Below are 17,978 nucleotides of genomic sequence, written 5' to 3' on the forward strand. Positions count from 1 at the left end.
TCCCTCAGCACTAGCTTTGTAGTAGTAGCTGAACCACTATAAACAGCTTCACATTGGTCAGCTTCATTGCCTGGAGCAATACTTACGTTTTTGTTTATGATTTTATATTTCATGTGAACAGTAGTTTAAATTTTTTAACCTCACTATTGAAACCAGTACAGTATATGTACATTAGCAACATATGAAAAAGATACAAGCTCAGTATGTTTTGCTTTTCTTTATGCCTTTCATTAGTGACCTTGAGCGCCACTCATAACCTCATAACGGTCTCTTTTATGGTACTCTACTCTTTATTCCTTACTGCACAGCAGTCAGTCCTTGAGTTGCTTTTGTCAGACAGGTAATGCTTCTGAGATATACTGTGTGTTTGTCTTTGCTTCTGCTAATTCCAACAGTTGTGAGCTTTATTAGATGTCTTTAAATGTCATTGTTTTACTATATGCAAAGACTTGCTCCACTTCAAAGTGCTTCATTCACATTCTGCTCTATTTTCCCTTTGATCTGTTCCCACTGCAAGGTTTGCCTACACACTTTCTCCAGCATCAACTAACATCATATGCCATTCTTTGACAATCCTTTGGCCAAAATACTGTCTTTGCCAGCTTATTTAATCTTCCTTACACACTCTCACTTTATTCTTTACGTGATGAAATGAGCCCTCTTGTCCATTGCGTTTAATTTTGCACAAGTTTCAGAGTAATTTCTAGCTCTTTCATTTACTTAGGTAGTGTCTTTTACAGATATTTATATTTGTCCTCTAACAACCATTACATGGTTGGCTTTTTACCTGGATGACTTTTAGTAATTCATCAGCAAACTGAACAAAAACTGCGTGGGCAGGACTTAACCTAAGTGCTGATTCTTGTTCAGTTACTTTTCAAAATTAAACTGTTGAATAAAATTGCATTTTATATTGCATTCTAATTACTTTTATTGCATAATAATTTTCCCATAATACAGTCTCATACTGTTGCACTATTTATATGTTTAAAATAATAGTAGATATGAAGCTTATGAATTAGATTTAGATTTACACACATTTTAGCAATCACAAGCTCTGTGAGACCATTTTAAACAAAGCTGTACATACAGTAATGTCTTACAGTATCTGCATGTAACCTTCACCATGTCTGAACATACGGTATTTCTTTTTTCTCCAAACAGAGGCCTTCTAGAAGTTTTACAACTGGACTTTGTGCCAAATGATTTTTCAGAGCAGGTTGAGAGTAAGACTATCTCCTGGCGTCTGGAGTTACCTGGGAACATCAAAGATGTGGGCATTATGCACATCCATACCACCCAGAGAGACTATGTGGGACTGGCACCTCTGATCATGGTAAAGACAATATACTGTATATGTCAGTTTAAAATGCTAAAATATATTTTTTTATGTCACAATACAGTTAAGGATGCATGTTTCTGTATGAGTTACGTTTATGTGGCCTATCTACTTATAAAGTAAAGTAAATTCATTGCTCTTTTCCAATGAATGGAACCATCTCAAATTGACTGAACTCTAATCACCCTTTTTCATCAGGTAAAAAGTTATGAATGGAACTTGGTGCCTTGGTCAGTTTCTTTTTTCTTTTTTTTTTTTTAAATATCAACTCCATCAAGGTTCCAAGGGAGCTAAGATGTTACCAAAAGGTGACACAAACCCACAGCAAACTACCGTCGTCCAGTCTACTGGTACCAAAGCCGAGTAGACTGTAGTGGAGTATACAAGTGAATTTTACTGAAAAAATACAGTGAAGTATGTAACAATACATAATACTTGTACTCATTGCTCACACAAAATATAAACATTTTAAGCTGTCTAATATGTGAAACCAGATCCTAGTCTTTGTAAGGGTAAAATAGGGAATAAATGAATACAATGCTGTGTGTTTAACAATTTTTTGACCAGCCATTAATTAAAAGACTAGCCGATCATATACTGTCACATACTGTCAGAGTTTATGAAGTGGCCTTCTGCTAAAGACACACTGATCACGCCATTAACCCTGATACATCAGTGTTGTTCTTGTGCTTAGACAAATTCTCTGCTGCTACCTCTTTCAAAAAGCTTTACAGACTCAGAACAAACTGCAGGAATTACAAAGTAGATCAATATCTGTCTTTGACAGGAAATTTGGTAAGCTATTTCATGGTACAATAGTCAACATGAATCAAAAAAACATTGGGGAGCAAAAATGTTTCATCTCAGTCACTTACTGCATTCCCACAAGGAAAACTCATATCCCTCGTGAAACAGTGGATTAAAAATACCTACAGTATTGGCTGTGGCTCCCCTTCTTTATAAGAAAATTGTTGTAGCATTTTATTTGTACTGTAGTAGAACATATTAATACTACAACCACATAAAAACCATCTCCACTGCTATAGATAAATAAACAAAAACTTCAGGAAACGAACTCATGTATGGCTTTGCATTTCATTGAATTATACTAGAGATTTAGCCTTTATTACAGTAATTATTAAAAGTGTGAGAAAGTCATGGTAGCCACGCTACTTCCTCACAGCAAAAAAGGTCTGTTTAATTTTGTGACCTTGGTACAGTACATGAAGTTTGCATGATAATGGAAAGTTTGCCTCCCTCAGATGTGACCCAGTAAAGATTGTAACACTTCATCTCATTACAGTAACAAGCATCCTATAAGGTGTAAATATAATACAGTTTTCAGAATAGAATAAACTACTTGAGTTTAAGATTATTGCAGAGTTTGTGGAAACAGCAGACGACAACAGAGCTCTGATATTGCTTTCTGATTTCGCACTACCCCTGATCCAGTGGCTTATGTTTGGGTCAGTGTCACTGTCTGAACTAGAGCATGTCCTTTTGGAATTGCGGTCAGCAGCTGTCAAGCTGACAGAGTTCAGAATGTGAAGCTGCTGGGAACATCTGCCGAGCGCTGCCTGATGCTTTAGTCGACAAGGATCAGGAGAAAAAACATACACTTTTCTACAAGAGCTTCTTACAAACATACACTGCTACTACCTGTAGATAGATTCAAAACATATTTTTAGAGCTGTTATAAACTAAAAAACAGTTGTAAATCCATGCCGAGGGAGTGTAAAAATAAAACTTGTGGTTTGATGAAAAATTATGTAATGTATAGGGGCTAAGCTGGTGTATGGATGTACAGTGCAACGTGGGAAAATGGGTGGAAAGATTAGAAACATAATCATGTTTCGATGTTAGTGTAAGTAGAAGTGAAAATATATGAGGAAAACAAACGTTTGTACAAATCTATTCTATTCAATATGCCTTACATGTCACATGTGATAATAACAAATGTGAAAAAAAAAAGAATTTTGCCACTTTTACATGCACACACACACACACACACACACACACACACACACACACACACACACACACACACAATGGTATATACTGTATAAGAGGAAATATAACATTAAAAAATGAATACAATAAAATATTAAAATGAAAAATTGCATTTCAGACATTTAGGTGGCTGTAAGAGCAGGAAATCAAAATAATTTTATAATAACCTATGGTAGGGCCTTAAAACAGGTGCATTGTCTTCCTCTTGGTGCTCACCTTTGGAAAATGGAGTTCTGGTTCATTTACTAATCGTTACTGATTTACACTGTTGTTGTTGAGGAGACCAGAGAGGATAACATTATTGAAGCCCTATATGCTGAAATAAATGTCTATATCAAACTCTCTTTGTCACTCAGAAATACAAATGGCTGCATGTTAGGGATATTTTTAAATAAAAAAAAATTGGATTGGGCTAAGTTCAGAATGTAATAATATTAAAATGTCTATAGTTGACCAGGAGATACGACCACATACAATAGAGCTGAGTGCCATCTTCTACTGAAGTAAGAGATTAAATATACAGAATGAAAAGCAGAGGCCCTAAAATCAACCCTAGGGGAACTCCATGAGTTGTTTTAGAGAAATGATCAATACTAGTTACAAAGAACTTGTTGTCAATAAGATTAGATGAAAACCAGTCAAAACATTCCCACACTGTCCAATGTGATCAGTCTGCCTATTTACAGAACATATCCAGCTTTACAGAGTGTGTATGTGGCTTCTGTGTGTGTGTGTGGGGGTTTGTAAGAGATTGATGTGTCCTGTATGTTATCATTGCAGAGATATTATATTTAGGATTGTAGCACAGCTGTCCAGTTTCTGCATGAGTGTTGCATCAGTGTGAATCAAGTTTATCAGTCTGCAAGTGTTTTAATCCCTGTTAGTCTCGCTAACACCCACTCTCTGCCTGTCATCCTTGCGCCATACAAATAGTGATGATTGTATTGTATAATGTATTAATCCTGCAAGATATTCAGGCAAGTTTCTCATGTATGGTGGCCAAATATTGTCAAATCAACCTTCTTTTGATCTATTTTCAACTTTGTAATTATAACAAAGCAACAGTCTGTAGATGTTTTAGAGAACTGAATCTGTATTTTCTGCACTTACCCAGAGGAAAAAAAGAACACTGGATAATAGTGAAGAAAATATATGTTAATCTACAGTATGTGAACATACTTCAATTTTCAGAATAGAGGGAACCTATGTAACATTAACGTTGATGTTATTAGGGAAACTAACCTATTACGCCATGTCAGCTGCTAAGGTTGCTGGTTTGTAAAATGGCCTGGATGTAAAATTGGCTCATCTCAGCCTTCAGCCTTTATATTGCATTAAAAATAAAAACACACCGTCAAGTTACACAGTAATATAGGTAAATTCACCCAGTTGTTACTCTGAATACACCCGTGACTCTGCATCAGTCTAGATTACTGACCTGCTCTGTATCTACTTTTTCTCTTGCATAGAACACTGATATCTTGAATACCGCAATACTGACTGGTAAAATGGTATCAGTCCCTGTAAAAACTCTGGCTGTGGAGGCTGATGGCTCAGTAACAGATGTGACCAGCTACACCAGCTGTAGGTCTACAGAAGAGGATGTACTCAAGGTAAGCCATGGAATCAATCTGGATGCAAGTAATTACCATAATTATTTCTGTTGTGCTTGTCATTCTTTTGCAATATGTCTATACAATATGGAAACAAAGCATAAGTAAAAAATGAAAATAAGCATTTTGTTTATGATGTTTCCAATGGCCTATATTTCCAGCTATGTTATGCTGCACCGGCAGAAATAAATTTGAATGTGGGCAGCTTGATCAATGAATATTCACTGTGTAGGAACAAGCATATATAAATAATTTACAGTAAAATGGAACTAATCAAAAAATTCCCATCACGTGTAAAAGTAATGTGAATTGAATATATCAATCATTCCTAAATATCACACAAACAGAACTTGCTGAATGTGATTTAACAAAAACTGGGTACATACTGGCATGCGACTCTAAGACATTCATTGTCATAGTGTCATCATACTCAACAGGCCCAGCCCTAGTCTGTGTGTGTGTTCATGTGTGTGTGTCAAAGTATTTGGGATAAAAGAAGCCACTTCCACATGGCATTAGAGACTGAGCTCATGATCCCACCACTCAGTCAGGGATCATGTAACAAAGACAGGGATTTGGCCTTTGTGTAATGGTGCTATGTTACTTGGACAGTAGGAGCAGTCAGAGAGAGCGGGAGACAGCGCAAGAAAAGAAGAAAATTATATTATTTTCCATTATTTCCATTACGTGACATGGCAGCCACTGACTTTTTGAGTGCAAGTGTATTTAAGTGTGTGAGCTTAAGAGAGTGAGAAAGAGAAAGAGAGGGAAAACCTATGTTTAAAATTATTTTCTGTAGTGGAGGATAATCCAGTTATTGTTTTGTCATTGGATGGTCTTTTACACTTTCTGCAGTCACTGACCCCTCTTAAAGAACTGCCACCAGCCAGATGAAGCTAAAACTCGAGACCACAGAGTTTACTGTAGACATATAACTGCCTCAGATTAAACTGATGCATTTCCTGAACCCTTGATTTCTCTACAGTATATGCTAACAGACATTTGGTTAAGTCTGTGCAAATTAAAGTAATTAAACTGTAGTTCCAAGTTTACAATCTTTACAGCCTCATTTGATGATTTCATTGGCCAATTGTTGGAAGATGAACAAGCTACCATATTGATGTACCACTGTATGTGTATATTAATTAAAAAGCTTACCAGAGGAGGGGAACTGCAGGCTCAGGTGATGCCCTAACTCCTTGTGGGTTTGTCACCTTCACATTACAAGCAGCCTCATTGACCTAATGTTGTCATTTATTGTTGCATAAAATAATGAATCATAAAAGTGTCATTCTTTTATCATTTTATTGCAGATTAAGTCATGTGTTTAATGTTTTTGATTATGGGATGGATAGCCCAATAAAATCCTATTTCAGGAGTTTTGGAACACAAACACAGTGCAGATTGCAAAATGGGCTTTGATATGAGGTATACATAATTTTAAAACATACAAAGCCACTAGTATAATTCCTGTTACACTATAATACAACAAATTAGTTTCCTATCTAACCAGACCAGTACAAATAGACAGAAGGCTGGCCACCAAAGTCAGATTCAAGATTTAGGAAATGTATTGTCATTATGCAAGCACAACAAAATTGTAGTTGTGTGTCTAGCAGTGAAGTATAAGTTTTTAGGCATTTTGAAATGCAAAATATCAAATATAACTGATGGATGATGCACTGAAAATACATAAACTACAGTTAGGATTAATATTGAAACTAAAAACGGAGCAAACAAGTACAGTACATAAGTAAATATTGGATATTATGTAAAGTATAATGACTATTACACATACTTCAGTGATAGAGGAAAGTATTTATATAATGCACAGTGAAACAGGCAAAACATTATAATAGATATAATAGTCACTTAAAAAATAAAAAAAGCCCATGATTTAAGTGCTTAAAGTTTGTTTTCAGGAGTCCACTCAACCTGCTTCATTTGTAGTTAAGCTGTACTGGAGAGGTGCACAGATTTTGCTTTGGACCAGTCAGCACGTTGGGTAAAGGTCTTCAGAGGCTGACCTCGCTCAACATTTCCACAGGAGTTCAAGTTGACTTACCTTTGAAGTCATTCCACCCTCACCTTTCTGCCTCCCTCTTTTCACCTCCTTCGTTCCTCACCTCCCCTCTCCAGTGCTACACTCTATTCTCCAGTCTAGTGCTCTCCAATTACCTCTGTGGACCCACTGGTTTGTTAAGATAAGTGCGGCGGCAGTGGAGATAGGCCTCCAATCTTGAATAAAACACACAAACCACTGTGTCTCACCTCATTGGTTTCACTGGTGGGGGCTGCAATGCTCCCACCTACAGTACAGTGCTATGGGAATAGTCGTAAGGCAGATCTAATTTATATTCCAAACAGTTTCATAGAGACCACAGTTTTGAATTTACATGACATGAACAGACTTGTGGTGTGATCACTGGCCAGACTTTGGAAGTAGGATGACACGAAAAATAAATGTGTGTGTTGTTTGTGTGGTTGCTCTGTGCTCCCCCTATGTATCAGTTCTTTGCAAAAACTTTAAATTTCCATTGAGCTTTACATGGAAAAATGTCCACCAGTGTATTTCTGGAGTAAGTTGAATCTATATCACTAAGCAACAGTTCTGTCCAAGTTTTAGTAAAGCAGCTTTCAAACTATTCCAAAATATTTTAAATTACATTGGAGCACAAAATCATGAGTATTTTTTTCTTTTTTGGTTTGTTTTTCATCCAGGTGTCAAAGCACTGTGACTATGTCTTTGTAAACGGGAATGAGACAATAGGAAAGCGCAGAGTGATGCTCAACTTTACTTATGGTTACCTGAGTGCCCAGCTGGAGCTGAGTGTATGGATGCCACGCTTGCCGTTGCTCATGGAAGTGGCCGACCCCGAGCTCAGTCAGATCAAAGGCTGGAGGGTCCCTGTTACGATCAGCAACAAGAGGTAAGGCCTGTTAGCCATGTAGCCATGTGAAAAAGATGATACACCAAGAATAAGAACAGAGACATGCTGCTATTGGCCCAGGTCATTACTAGAGAACTTTCAAAGTTTTTCAAATCGTTTGTAACCCAAATAGTTGAAAGTAATAGTGGTACAGTGTTATTGTTTTGTAAGTCCCAAGTATTGTCAATCAAGAATCAGTATCAGCTTTATTTTATTTACTGTATATTTGCACAAACAAGGAATTTGAATTAGGTTCCTAGTGGTTCTAAGCCCTCACACAGTAGGAAAAAACAAGCAAATAACACACTGACACACACGCATGAACAAAGCTGGGTGAAGATTACTAAACACGAGCAGTTATCAGGAAGGAAAGGTACATGGACATGGATCATTGATTTCAAATTAGCGAAGTTGACTTATTAGCTCTCTATTAGCTCAGATATTTAGTAAAGCTGGCCATAACTATTCAAATAAGCCTCCATTTACTGTTCTATATGAAGCCTCAGAGGAAAAACTAATAATTCTTCAGCCAAATGTTTTGCATTTTGCTGTTGTTTTTGTGGCTTTATGTCGATATATATTCACCTTGTATGAGTCAGTCATTTAAGACATCAAATGTCAGAGTTAATGTGAAAATTTGCAGTAAAAATGAGTGGAAGGTACTGAAATGCTTCTTCTATGAATGCTGTTTGTGTTTCCTGTCAAAGCAATTGGATTTGGTACCGTCATATGTAAGCAACCCATCATTTAATAATGCATGTAAGAAACTTTACAGTATTTTTGCAAAGCATATGATAATCAGTCTTTAGTTCCATTGGGTTGTATATTTCAAGGGATCTTTTTCTAAAACCATTCTACTGACAGTCGTTAAAATATCACATCTATGTTTGGTGCATTAGTGGGCAGGGCAGTGTGGAGGCAACACTGTTGCCCCGGAGATAAAGGTTAGTGGAATTTCACTCAATACCTACAGTAAAGTCATTATTTTTCACTCAATACTAATCATCATGGCCGACTGATGGGCTGTTAACTTTCTCCTGGGTAAAAGCTCTTAGGGGCTTTCATTTCCCAAAACAATCAATACTCGACTCAGTTAGTAGGTCAGAAATGTGAAATTTCTATGGAGTCTGATCATATTTGCCATGCTACTGTGTTGGACCCATGAGCATGTATGCATGCATGTGAAAGAGAAACAACTGGATTTTCTATTGGCTGCAATAATACAGACTGATATCAAACTTTGAGTCTTATACCTTTTATTTTTGGAAAAAAAAAAAAAACTAAAAAAACTGTTTAATGAGATGAAATGTCCTCACCCACATAGTTATTTCTTTCTGTATGGTTAAATAGGAACAGATGTTGATGATAAAAATAAACACTTGCAATTATTTAACATAACCAAGTTCAATAAACACTAATGATAATGTTTTAAAAAGTTGAGTAACCATGGCAAAAAATAAAAATAATTAAAAATTAAAATACAAAAGTGCAATTAAACAGTTTACTGATCTTACAAACTCACATTTTCAATCATATTAAAGACAAATGTTTAAAACCTCAATGTCTATTTTATTCTGTGCAGGTGTAAAGCTGTGCAGTATTAATATTCTCTGAGAGTTGGACTAAAGGATTGAGGAAAGAGTTAGTTTCCTCTCTGGTGTTGAGTCACACTGAATTAATTCAAGCAGCATCTCCATCAAATGTTAAGCTCTGACCTTAGGCTATATAATAATGATGTTTATTTGGACTGTAGCTCTTGACAGGAGATTTATGCCTGCAGAGTACAAGAATATCCATGAACCTTCCAGCACACCTGTGGTGCAATGCGTGGCAGACCGTCTGCGTTTATGATAATTATATGATTATTGCTGAGGGGTTTGAGGGGGGTTCACAGCTTAACCTCTATCGCCTACAAACAAACCAGTCAGCCGTGGGATTGTGGTTAATGTAACTCAAATTCATTTAGAAGGAAAGGTCACTCAGTATGTATTGTGCCTCTACAGCAGCAACAAGCACATTGCTGGTCTCCAGTATTGTTCTTCAGTTCAGAGTCTTCCCTGGTCAGCAGGAAGCCACGTTTAGGAGCTCATACCACAGAGTAACTGCATGGTTTTGTAGTGTAATCTTTCGCTGTTTAAATAAAGAATGATCGGTACTCCTAATACATCATGTGTATTTTTGTGAATGAGGCTCCGTCAGTAGTTTGAAGCATATCGGCATATCTGTAACTGTGTAGTCTTTTTCATTATGTTGCTGTCATTTAACGGAAATATGGTAATTTGCTTTTGTGAAAAAGCAAAGTCAAAAACATAAAATAAAATAATAACTTTGCAGGTGTTGTCTTGCAGATTTCTCTAACCTTTGGACAGAACCAGACTTGCTGTATTCGTCTGTGCTCAGTCTTTATGCTAAGCTTATCAACAACTGTAGTGCTATATTTAACTCACAGACACGATAGCAATATTTTCATCTAACTGTCAAGGAACAAACCAGAAAAGCTTAACTGTTCTTCTTAATTTTGTCGGATTATCTTTGCGTTGTAGATCAACATGGGACAGTGAGGAAGAGGAGGAGATGAGGAAAGGCAGAGGCTGCATGCTCCAGTATCAGCACTCTACACTCAGGGTGCTAACACCCTTCATAGCGCAGACTGACGGTGAGGGGCAGCCCGACCCCCTGACTGGGGCACATCCTGTTGAATACTTTCTTGGGCCTGATTGGCAGGTAATAATTTAAATAGTTCTACAGTAAGGGAAGCTGACATGCTTACTAGCAGTATCAAACATGCCCAGTCGTAACTAGAATTGTTAGACAATATTCTGTAATGGCTAAGGTTTTGATGATTAAAAGTGATATTTTGTCAATGACAGGTGGACGTGACCAATCTTGTACGTCATACTCTAAGAGTTGCAAACCCTGATGTAGCCTGGGTGCAGGATGGGCTGGTGCTGCAGGGCCGGGCTGTGGGCACTACTACAATACAGGTGTGTCATGAGGTGTGTTTGGGTGTGGTCTTAGCTATTGCAGTGCATGCTGTTGACAAATACTGTACATCTAGCTGCTGTTTAGATGAAATTGAAATGTTGCAGGTGCTCTCTCCACTGACATCATCCATCCTGGCTGAGAGGAAGATCAGGGTGGTGGATGATAAAGTGAGTGTAACAGAGCTTGGGGTGCAGTTGGTTTCTGGACTCTCTTTGTCCCTGCAACTCAGCCCAGGGAGCAGCCGGGCCATCGTCGCCATAGCAACAACACGGGAGATGATCACGCAGCTCAAACAGGTAAGTAACTGGAAAATTGTTACACACAGCCATAAAAGTGTGAGGCACAGCTCAGCTGAGGTGGTACTTGTCTCCTTTCAAGCTTGTTAGTTTTATGATTGCTCATTTTTAACATTTCCACATACAGTAAATTGTGAAGGGCCATTCAACAGAATGTTAAAATTATAAGGGACAAGAAATAAGGAACACTTTAAATATTACTTTAAATATAAAGTATGGAGCAACAAATTGAGTTCGGTCTCTTATTATACATGTGTGTTTGTTACTGTGGGTCACTTATTTATAATTTAGAAACCGTCAATTTAAATTTGTCATGTGATCCAGCAGTACCACAATTATCTGTATGGGAAAGAGAAACTTAAAAAATGCCTAAAAAGTCTTGCTAAAACTGTACTAACGTTCCCCCTCGATATCAAACACACAAAACAAAACCTGCAGCCTTTGAAAAAAACGGTCAGTTTCCCTGGACAGTTTGTATAAACATAGACACAGATGCCAAATCCAGATTGCTAAACATGTACATTAGGCAGTGATTAAATATCAAAGGTGGGCGCTTTGACAACTGTGTAATTATTTATTTGCTTTTGAATTAAACTATATTACCCTAATAGCGAGGTACTCCTGCTGCAACCATGCTTTTGTCTCATACCAAAGTATGTAATAATATGTTTTAGTATTTATTATTTATATCAAATGGAAAATATGTCACCTGTTGCTTGCAGTTAGTTATAGAAAATGAAAAGCTCTAGATTAGGGTTGGATGAACATAGAAACTTTGTTGGTCACAGGGGATTCACATTTATAAAGTCTTGTTCTTTTGAATGGAAATAGATAATTTTGGTACATAGTTGTTTCTGTTGCTATTTAGTGTCATAGTGCATAAATTACATTTTAAGAATCTTTAGATCTATTGCAGAAGTGTATTTGTCAGTATTCAAATTGATAATAATGTTATATATCCCAAGAGTTTGTGTTATTTTGAAACAAGCTGGTTTTTAACTGCTGAATGCACAAAGCTCTGCATGTCAAGGACTATACTCTAAGCACAGTAGCAGAAAGAAAATTCACTTATGCAAGGTAATATCCACACTATCCAGCATTCATTTGGATTTTCCGCATTGAGATTCACTTATTCCTGCACAGAAAGCACATGCACTGCAAGGAGCTTAAAATTACACCTTAAACTTGCTATGATGAAATTGAATGTCAATAACACACTGTTCTGTATTCTATAGAGTTTGTTCATTTTGCAGCAAAGACATAGTGAGCTTCCACAGTACAAAGAGCGTGTGATTTATACGCGTTTGCTACAACGGAGCACATTTATGCAACAATGACCTTAGGGGTGTGATAATATTTGTGTTTTCTCTTTGCTTCTCAGAATGTGAACTCATTGTGTTCACAGCCCCGACCATCAACTGCAGTTACCGTGCTGGGTGAGAGAGAGCGAAGTGGCAGACAGGGTGCACAGATGATCATTTTAAAAGCTCGCTTGCACATTTAGCCATGGCAGCTTGCCCATTTAAAACCAGGCAGGGGGCAGCAATTAGGCAGTCCATAGCTGTTGGAATGACAGCTCACTTTACCTACAGTACACTATCACTGTGGCCGGTCTGCCCCTGTCAATAACAAACTGTTTGAACCATGCAAGTGCAGATGACCAACCAATTGTGTCTGTGATGGGAAGTTGTTAATATTTTGCTTCGGGCGTTTTATAATGTATTCAAGCCCAAAATATAGGTTAGCGACTCACAGGCTAACATTAGCAACTGGAAATAGGTCATGTGTATTGTGATTGGACTGGCTAATTCTACTCTTAAAATGACCCTTGCTGCTGAATTAATTTGTTTCTGTTCAAAGAGCTTCTGTTATACTCTCTTTATCCACTTTGGTTAGTTAAATTTCCTACTTTAGAACTTTAAAGATATGGTGCAATGATGCCCTACTGAGTGTTATCATTTAGTGTTGTTAACAATAATGACAATACAGCTTCCAGTAAAGGCAGGGGGGATATAGATTTTCTGCATGTGTTGTATGAACTTTTTATTGCTCAATAACTTGGTAAGAAAATTATTGCACTTTGCAAAAATACATTTTTCAAAGTGCTTCCAACCAAAAGCATTTAAGAATATTACAGTATACAACTCAAAAATAGAAACAACAGAAAATGTCGTGTTTCCTGTTATCTTGATACATTCAATAAGAATTCATCAATTCAGAAATATACTCAGCAGCTTCACAATATAGAGCCAGATTAGTCAATTTTTTATTTGAAGCATTTTGAACCATTTGCAGATAAGATGTAGCTTTTTGGCTGAGGCCCCCATTACAAAAAGATAAAACATCTGATCCTTTAGTTGGTTCATAGCTGAAAAAAAAATCACAGTACAGGTTTCTTAATGTGACCAGCAAAACTCAGAGAAGAATCGATGGGATGCTTACATTTTTAAAGTACTATTTAACAGGGAATTCAAAAAGAGGAAGTTTAAAACAAATCCAGCTCCTCACTGAGCTCAGCCAGCCATTTATGAATGACAGTGTGCTGGATGTCTCACATGAAAGCAATACAGCTGAATGTACAGTAAGGGCAGAGGAATAAAAAACATATACATACTGTATGTATGTAGAAGATGCAGCTGTAGCGTGGAGCCAAGAACAGACCCTTAGGGGACTTTATAATTCCAGACAGCTGCATTATATACATCATCAGCAACATTCACAGAAAGCTGTCTATTTGATGAATGTGATAAAAACAAGCTCAGAGCAGAACCAGAGAGACCAAGCTTCTTTTGTAGGCCATAAATGAGAGTTCCATGTTAAACCTTATCAAAACCTGAGTTAAGGTCCAACAGGACCGGGACTCCTGTTTGCATGAAAATGTGATTGAGCATTCTCAGGAGAGAAGTCTGTGCGCTGTGTTTTTGACAAAAGCCAGACAGAAACTACAAACTGAAAGTGCAGTTGGCTTCCAAGCTCTCAATTAACTGAGTGGTATCCATTTAAAATTCTGATCTGAGTTCTTTGTTTGTTTCTTTCTCACAGGAAGCAGTCGTCAGCTGCTGGGTCCAGTTCAGTGATGGTGCGGTCACTCCACTGGAGATGTTTGACCGCAACATCTACTCCCTGACCGTCACTACCCCAGATGAGAAGGTAGCCACAGTACGCCGTACCCCACTGTCCACATTTGTTGTAACACAAGGAGAGGGAAAAGGGCAGGGGGTGCTAGTAAGAGTGGAGCTGAGGATCTGTGAGGAATGTCAGAAGTCTAAGAGGAAAAGCAAGTTGGCAGTGGGCACAGGGCTCCTCAGGATAAACCTCCAAAGCAGCAGTAGAGTTGTCGCAGGTGGTGGTGGTGGAAGTGGAGTCGGTACTGACGCTTCTGAATTGGTAGGAGAACTTAAAACAATGGTAACATCCCAGCGTGCTATCACAAATATGGACAAATTATTGCTAAGTACCACAGTACCTGCGTCCACCTTGGCAGAAACAACTGAGTCAGCCAAACATTCTACAAGATATTCACAGCCACATGTTGTGTGGATTGGAACCACTACCAGAGCTACACCAGGTACCACATATACTGCCATTGCCTCAACTACCTCTTCAACTACAAATACACTGATCCTAAATACGCTATCGAGCATTGCCAACCCTATAGCAACAACAGTGGCGATAGTCAGCAAAGGGGAAGGGCAGAAGAGAAACCATGGAAACATGCTTGACAATCCCAATTTACTCTCCAACAAAGATATTTCTACACCCAAGAAGGACTCTCCTAAATCCAAAACTCCAAAAGTCATTGAGAGCGACCTCATTAGGACTTTCAGAGCCATGTCCGACTTGGAAATTGGCATGTATGCCCTGGTGGGGGTCTCCTGTGTAGCTATCTTGGCTTTTTTACTCAACTGTGCTTCATATAACCTCTGCTTCAAGAATCATAAGACCCCCATACAGGCAGCAGCAGCATCCAGCACTGAGCCAAGGGATCACAAGCACGACTGGGTGTGGCTGGGGAGCAATAACCACAGCACTCCTGCCTCAGATGCCCCAACTCAAGTGTCCACCCTGAAATGTGAGGGCAATCACTCTTTGGAGTCCCATCATACCGTAGAAGCCATAGGTCAGCACAGCACAGAGAGCGCCCTGCCCACAGTGAGTGCCCACACTGTACCTGAAAGAACTGCCACCCTGGGCCGCAGCAGGTCCAGCTCCCAGCAGCAGAAGTTTCAGAACAAAGCAATTGACCCCATGGCGAATCGTTCAGCTACTTTACTGGCCAGGCCACAACGCAGCGAGCCACTTCATTCCCCCACCAGTAAGAGGAACCAGGTCCAGTTTACTACCTTCACCACACTAGACATCAAGCACTTGGCTGCTCTAAAGAAGAACGGTGTGGACTTTAACTGGGCCAACCAGCAGATGCAGCAGCACAAGACCCCTGCTGAGCCCCAGAAACCTCTACCTGACATGCCGTGGCCTGTGGTCAAACCTCTAGGAGAGCCCCAGTGAGTTAGTTCACTTGTGTGTTTGGTATGTGTGAGTATGTAAGAGAGAGATGAAAAGCATGTAGCTATACTGCATGTTCTGCTAGAATGTGTGAAAGAAGCGAAGCTGGCTTTCAATCTTTGATAAAAGTTAAATGACTTTAAAGGATGTTTACACTAAGATTTGTTAAAAGACTCTTTATCTTACAAAAGCATGTGGTCGCTGCAAGCCTGTTAATGATGTAGCAATGATGACCAGTACTGAGATGTTTTGTTCATTTTGTATGATAAAAACTATTTAAATGATTTTATCCTCAAGATGCTAAATCCTTATATCTGAAATGGTATGTTCTACAAAGCTTGTCCTGTAAATATACAGATAAAGTAGCTATACTATTACTTATTTTTACTTTTCAACTCCACACAAACTTTCATCCCCTTTCACATTTGTATTAATCTGTTGCTCCACATTTTGCTAGGTGCCAGAGTAAATGCAGTACAGGAGGGAAATTTTCTTGTAAATAATTCTATTTTCCAGCCTTTTGTACTTTTTTTCCACGACTCCCCCAGAGAATACCTGAGGAGCCTGTGCAATTTGTCAGAAAATATGCAACATTTATCAAGTTATTTTGAGCAATCTGTCACTGCAGTCTTCAACGGCTATTTATTCAAATCAATGCATGCTATGCTAATATAGTCTGTGCAGAGTTTGAAGTGGACATTGTGATTTTTTTAAAAGAAAGTTACCTTGGGCTTCAGTGTTTTCCAGGGGGCCTGGTTTTACAAGTTGCAAAAGAAAAACATCCAATCTTAGTCTCTTGAGTCAGAGCAATACATATTCAACTGTAAGATTTTTCATGTGTGAATGAAAAATGATGATGCCTTTTCTGTAACCTCCTTTTTTTTTTTTTTTACCAAAATGTGATGTGTATTTCCTGTCAGATCCTATCAATAAACAACAAATGGATACATTTGTTTTAGGTTTAATTCAGCTTAATTCACCCATTGTTTTGAAAGCTTTTAAAAATGGTATTCAGAGAAAAGCACAGTGAATGGTTTGGATTATAGGCTAAATCTCTGCCATGAATCAAAAGGATTTAATTATGTTTAATCACTACTGAATGTGATTTAAGGCTGATGTCATCACTCAGCGAAATGTCATACTGTCAGCAGTGTATTTGATGTGCCTGCCAATATTGTGATTCTGTGCTGCTGCGCGTGCACGCACACACACAAAACAAAAAGCTGTTACACACAGAGTAAGATGGGAAAAGAGAAACTGATCTACATTTTGTGCATTTTTGCAGTGTATCCAAAGAATTAGAGGTGTTTTATCAAAGGAGAAGGCTTGCATATGAAAACTCATGGCTCATTTGTTTCTTTTGCTCCATCTTTCTTCCTGCGTCTCTGAGGTGACCACAGCTACACTTCTCAAAATTAGACTCTAGGAGCTGTGATGCATAAACAGCGTCCTGAGCTTAAAGAAGCCGAGATAATCTGATGCCCTGCACCTCAGGAATTGGCGGCTGTAGATATGACAGCACGCATCGTCACTCCCTGCTGCACAGCAGAATCGGATGGATTTAGAGTGTTGATAAAAGCAATTTTAATAACTTCTTCCCCAAATTCTTTACCTACAGGCCCAGCGTTTTTGTATGTGTATAAACTCTCTCCCCTTTCCAGTCGATTTATCTGTCCAGCAGCAATTGGAAAAGTAAACAAACTCACCTCAGAGATAAGCAGTGATTCAAAGCTGTCTCTGCTAAGCATCGTGGCCCAGCATCTTTTGGTTTCAGACCTGCTGTATCATAGATGATGCAGAATTCAGAACTCAAAAGCTCAGACACAATATTTATTCATATATAAAAGCTGCATAGTTTGTATGACAACAATATAGAAACAAAATCTCAACACACTTTTTCACTGAACTGATATAGCTTTCTGATACCATAGACATTAGAAGAAAAAAAAACAACTCAGGTTAAATAAAATTTAAATGGCCAATGCTTTCTTTAGGCAGCTATTTGGTTTTGTCACAGTTCTGGGAGACCTCTTGACTTAATCATTGTGCAAGCTTTGGCTGTAGTAGGTTTTTCTCTTTGAGTGGCTGGAAAAACGCATTATGGAACTATAATCCCAGTTATGCTATTTTGGCAATAATGAAACCTGTGTACATACAGTATCATTGATGGACATTTTAAACATAATGAAGTATGTAAATAATAAAACCTTTAGAGTTTGTCTTGGAAACAAGAAGAAAGAAGTGAAGTCCCTCAGTATCATTACACCAGCACCTCTAATCTGGAGCATCAGCTTCCCTA

At 38.2% G+C, this 17,978-nt stretch overlaps 1 protein-coding gene across 1 annotated transcript in view; it reads left to right on the top strand.

Moving 5' to 3' along the window:
- The window catches only part of si:dkey-1d7.3 (transmembrane protein 132D), a 28,814-nt gene extending 12,227 nt beyond the window's left edge, over positions 1–16,587 (top strand). The window contains exons 4-10 of the mRNA XM_067485275.1: positions 1,165–1,336; positions 4,819–4,962; positions 7,684–7,892; positions 10,436–10,616; positions 10,763–10,876; positions 10,982–11,173; positions 14,216–16,587. Coding sequence (XP_067341376.1) covers positions 1,165–1,336; positions 4,819–4,962; positions 7,684–7,892; positions 10,436–10,616; positions 10,763–10,876; positions 10,982–11,173; positions 14,216–15,682 — 2,479 coding nt within the window. The 3' untranslated portion in view covers positions 15,683–16,587. The remainder of the gene's footprint in view (positions 1–1,164; positions 1,337–4,818; positions 4,963–7,683; positions 7,893–10,435; positions 10,617–10,762; positions 10,877–10,981; positions 11,174–14,215) is intronic.
- The last annotated feature ends 1,391 nt before the right edge of the window (positions 16,588–17,978 follow it).

The sequence above is a fragment of the Channa argus genome, chromosome 18 (assembly GCF_033026475.1).
Source record: "Channa argus isolate prfri chromosome 18, Channa argus male v1.0, whole genome shotgun sequence".
In the NCBI taxonomy this organism is placed as follows: domain Eukaryota; kingdom Metazoa; phylum Chordata; class Actinopteri; order Anabantiformes; family Channidae; genus Channa; species Channa argus.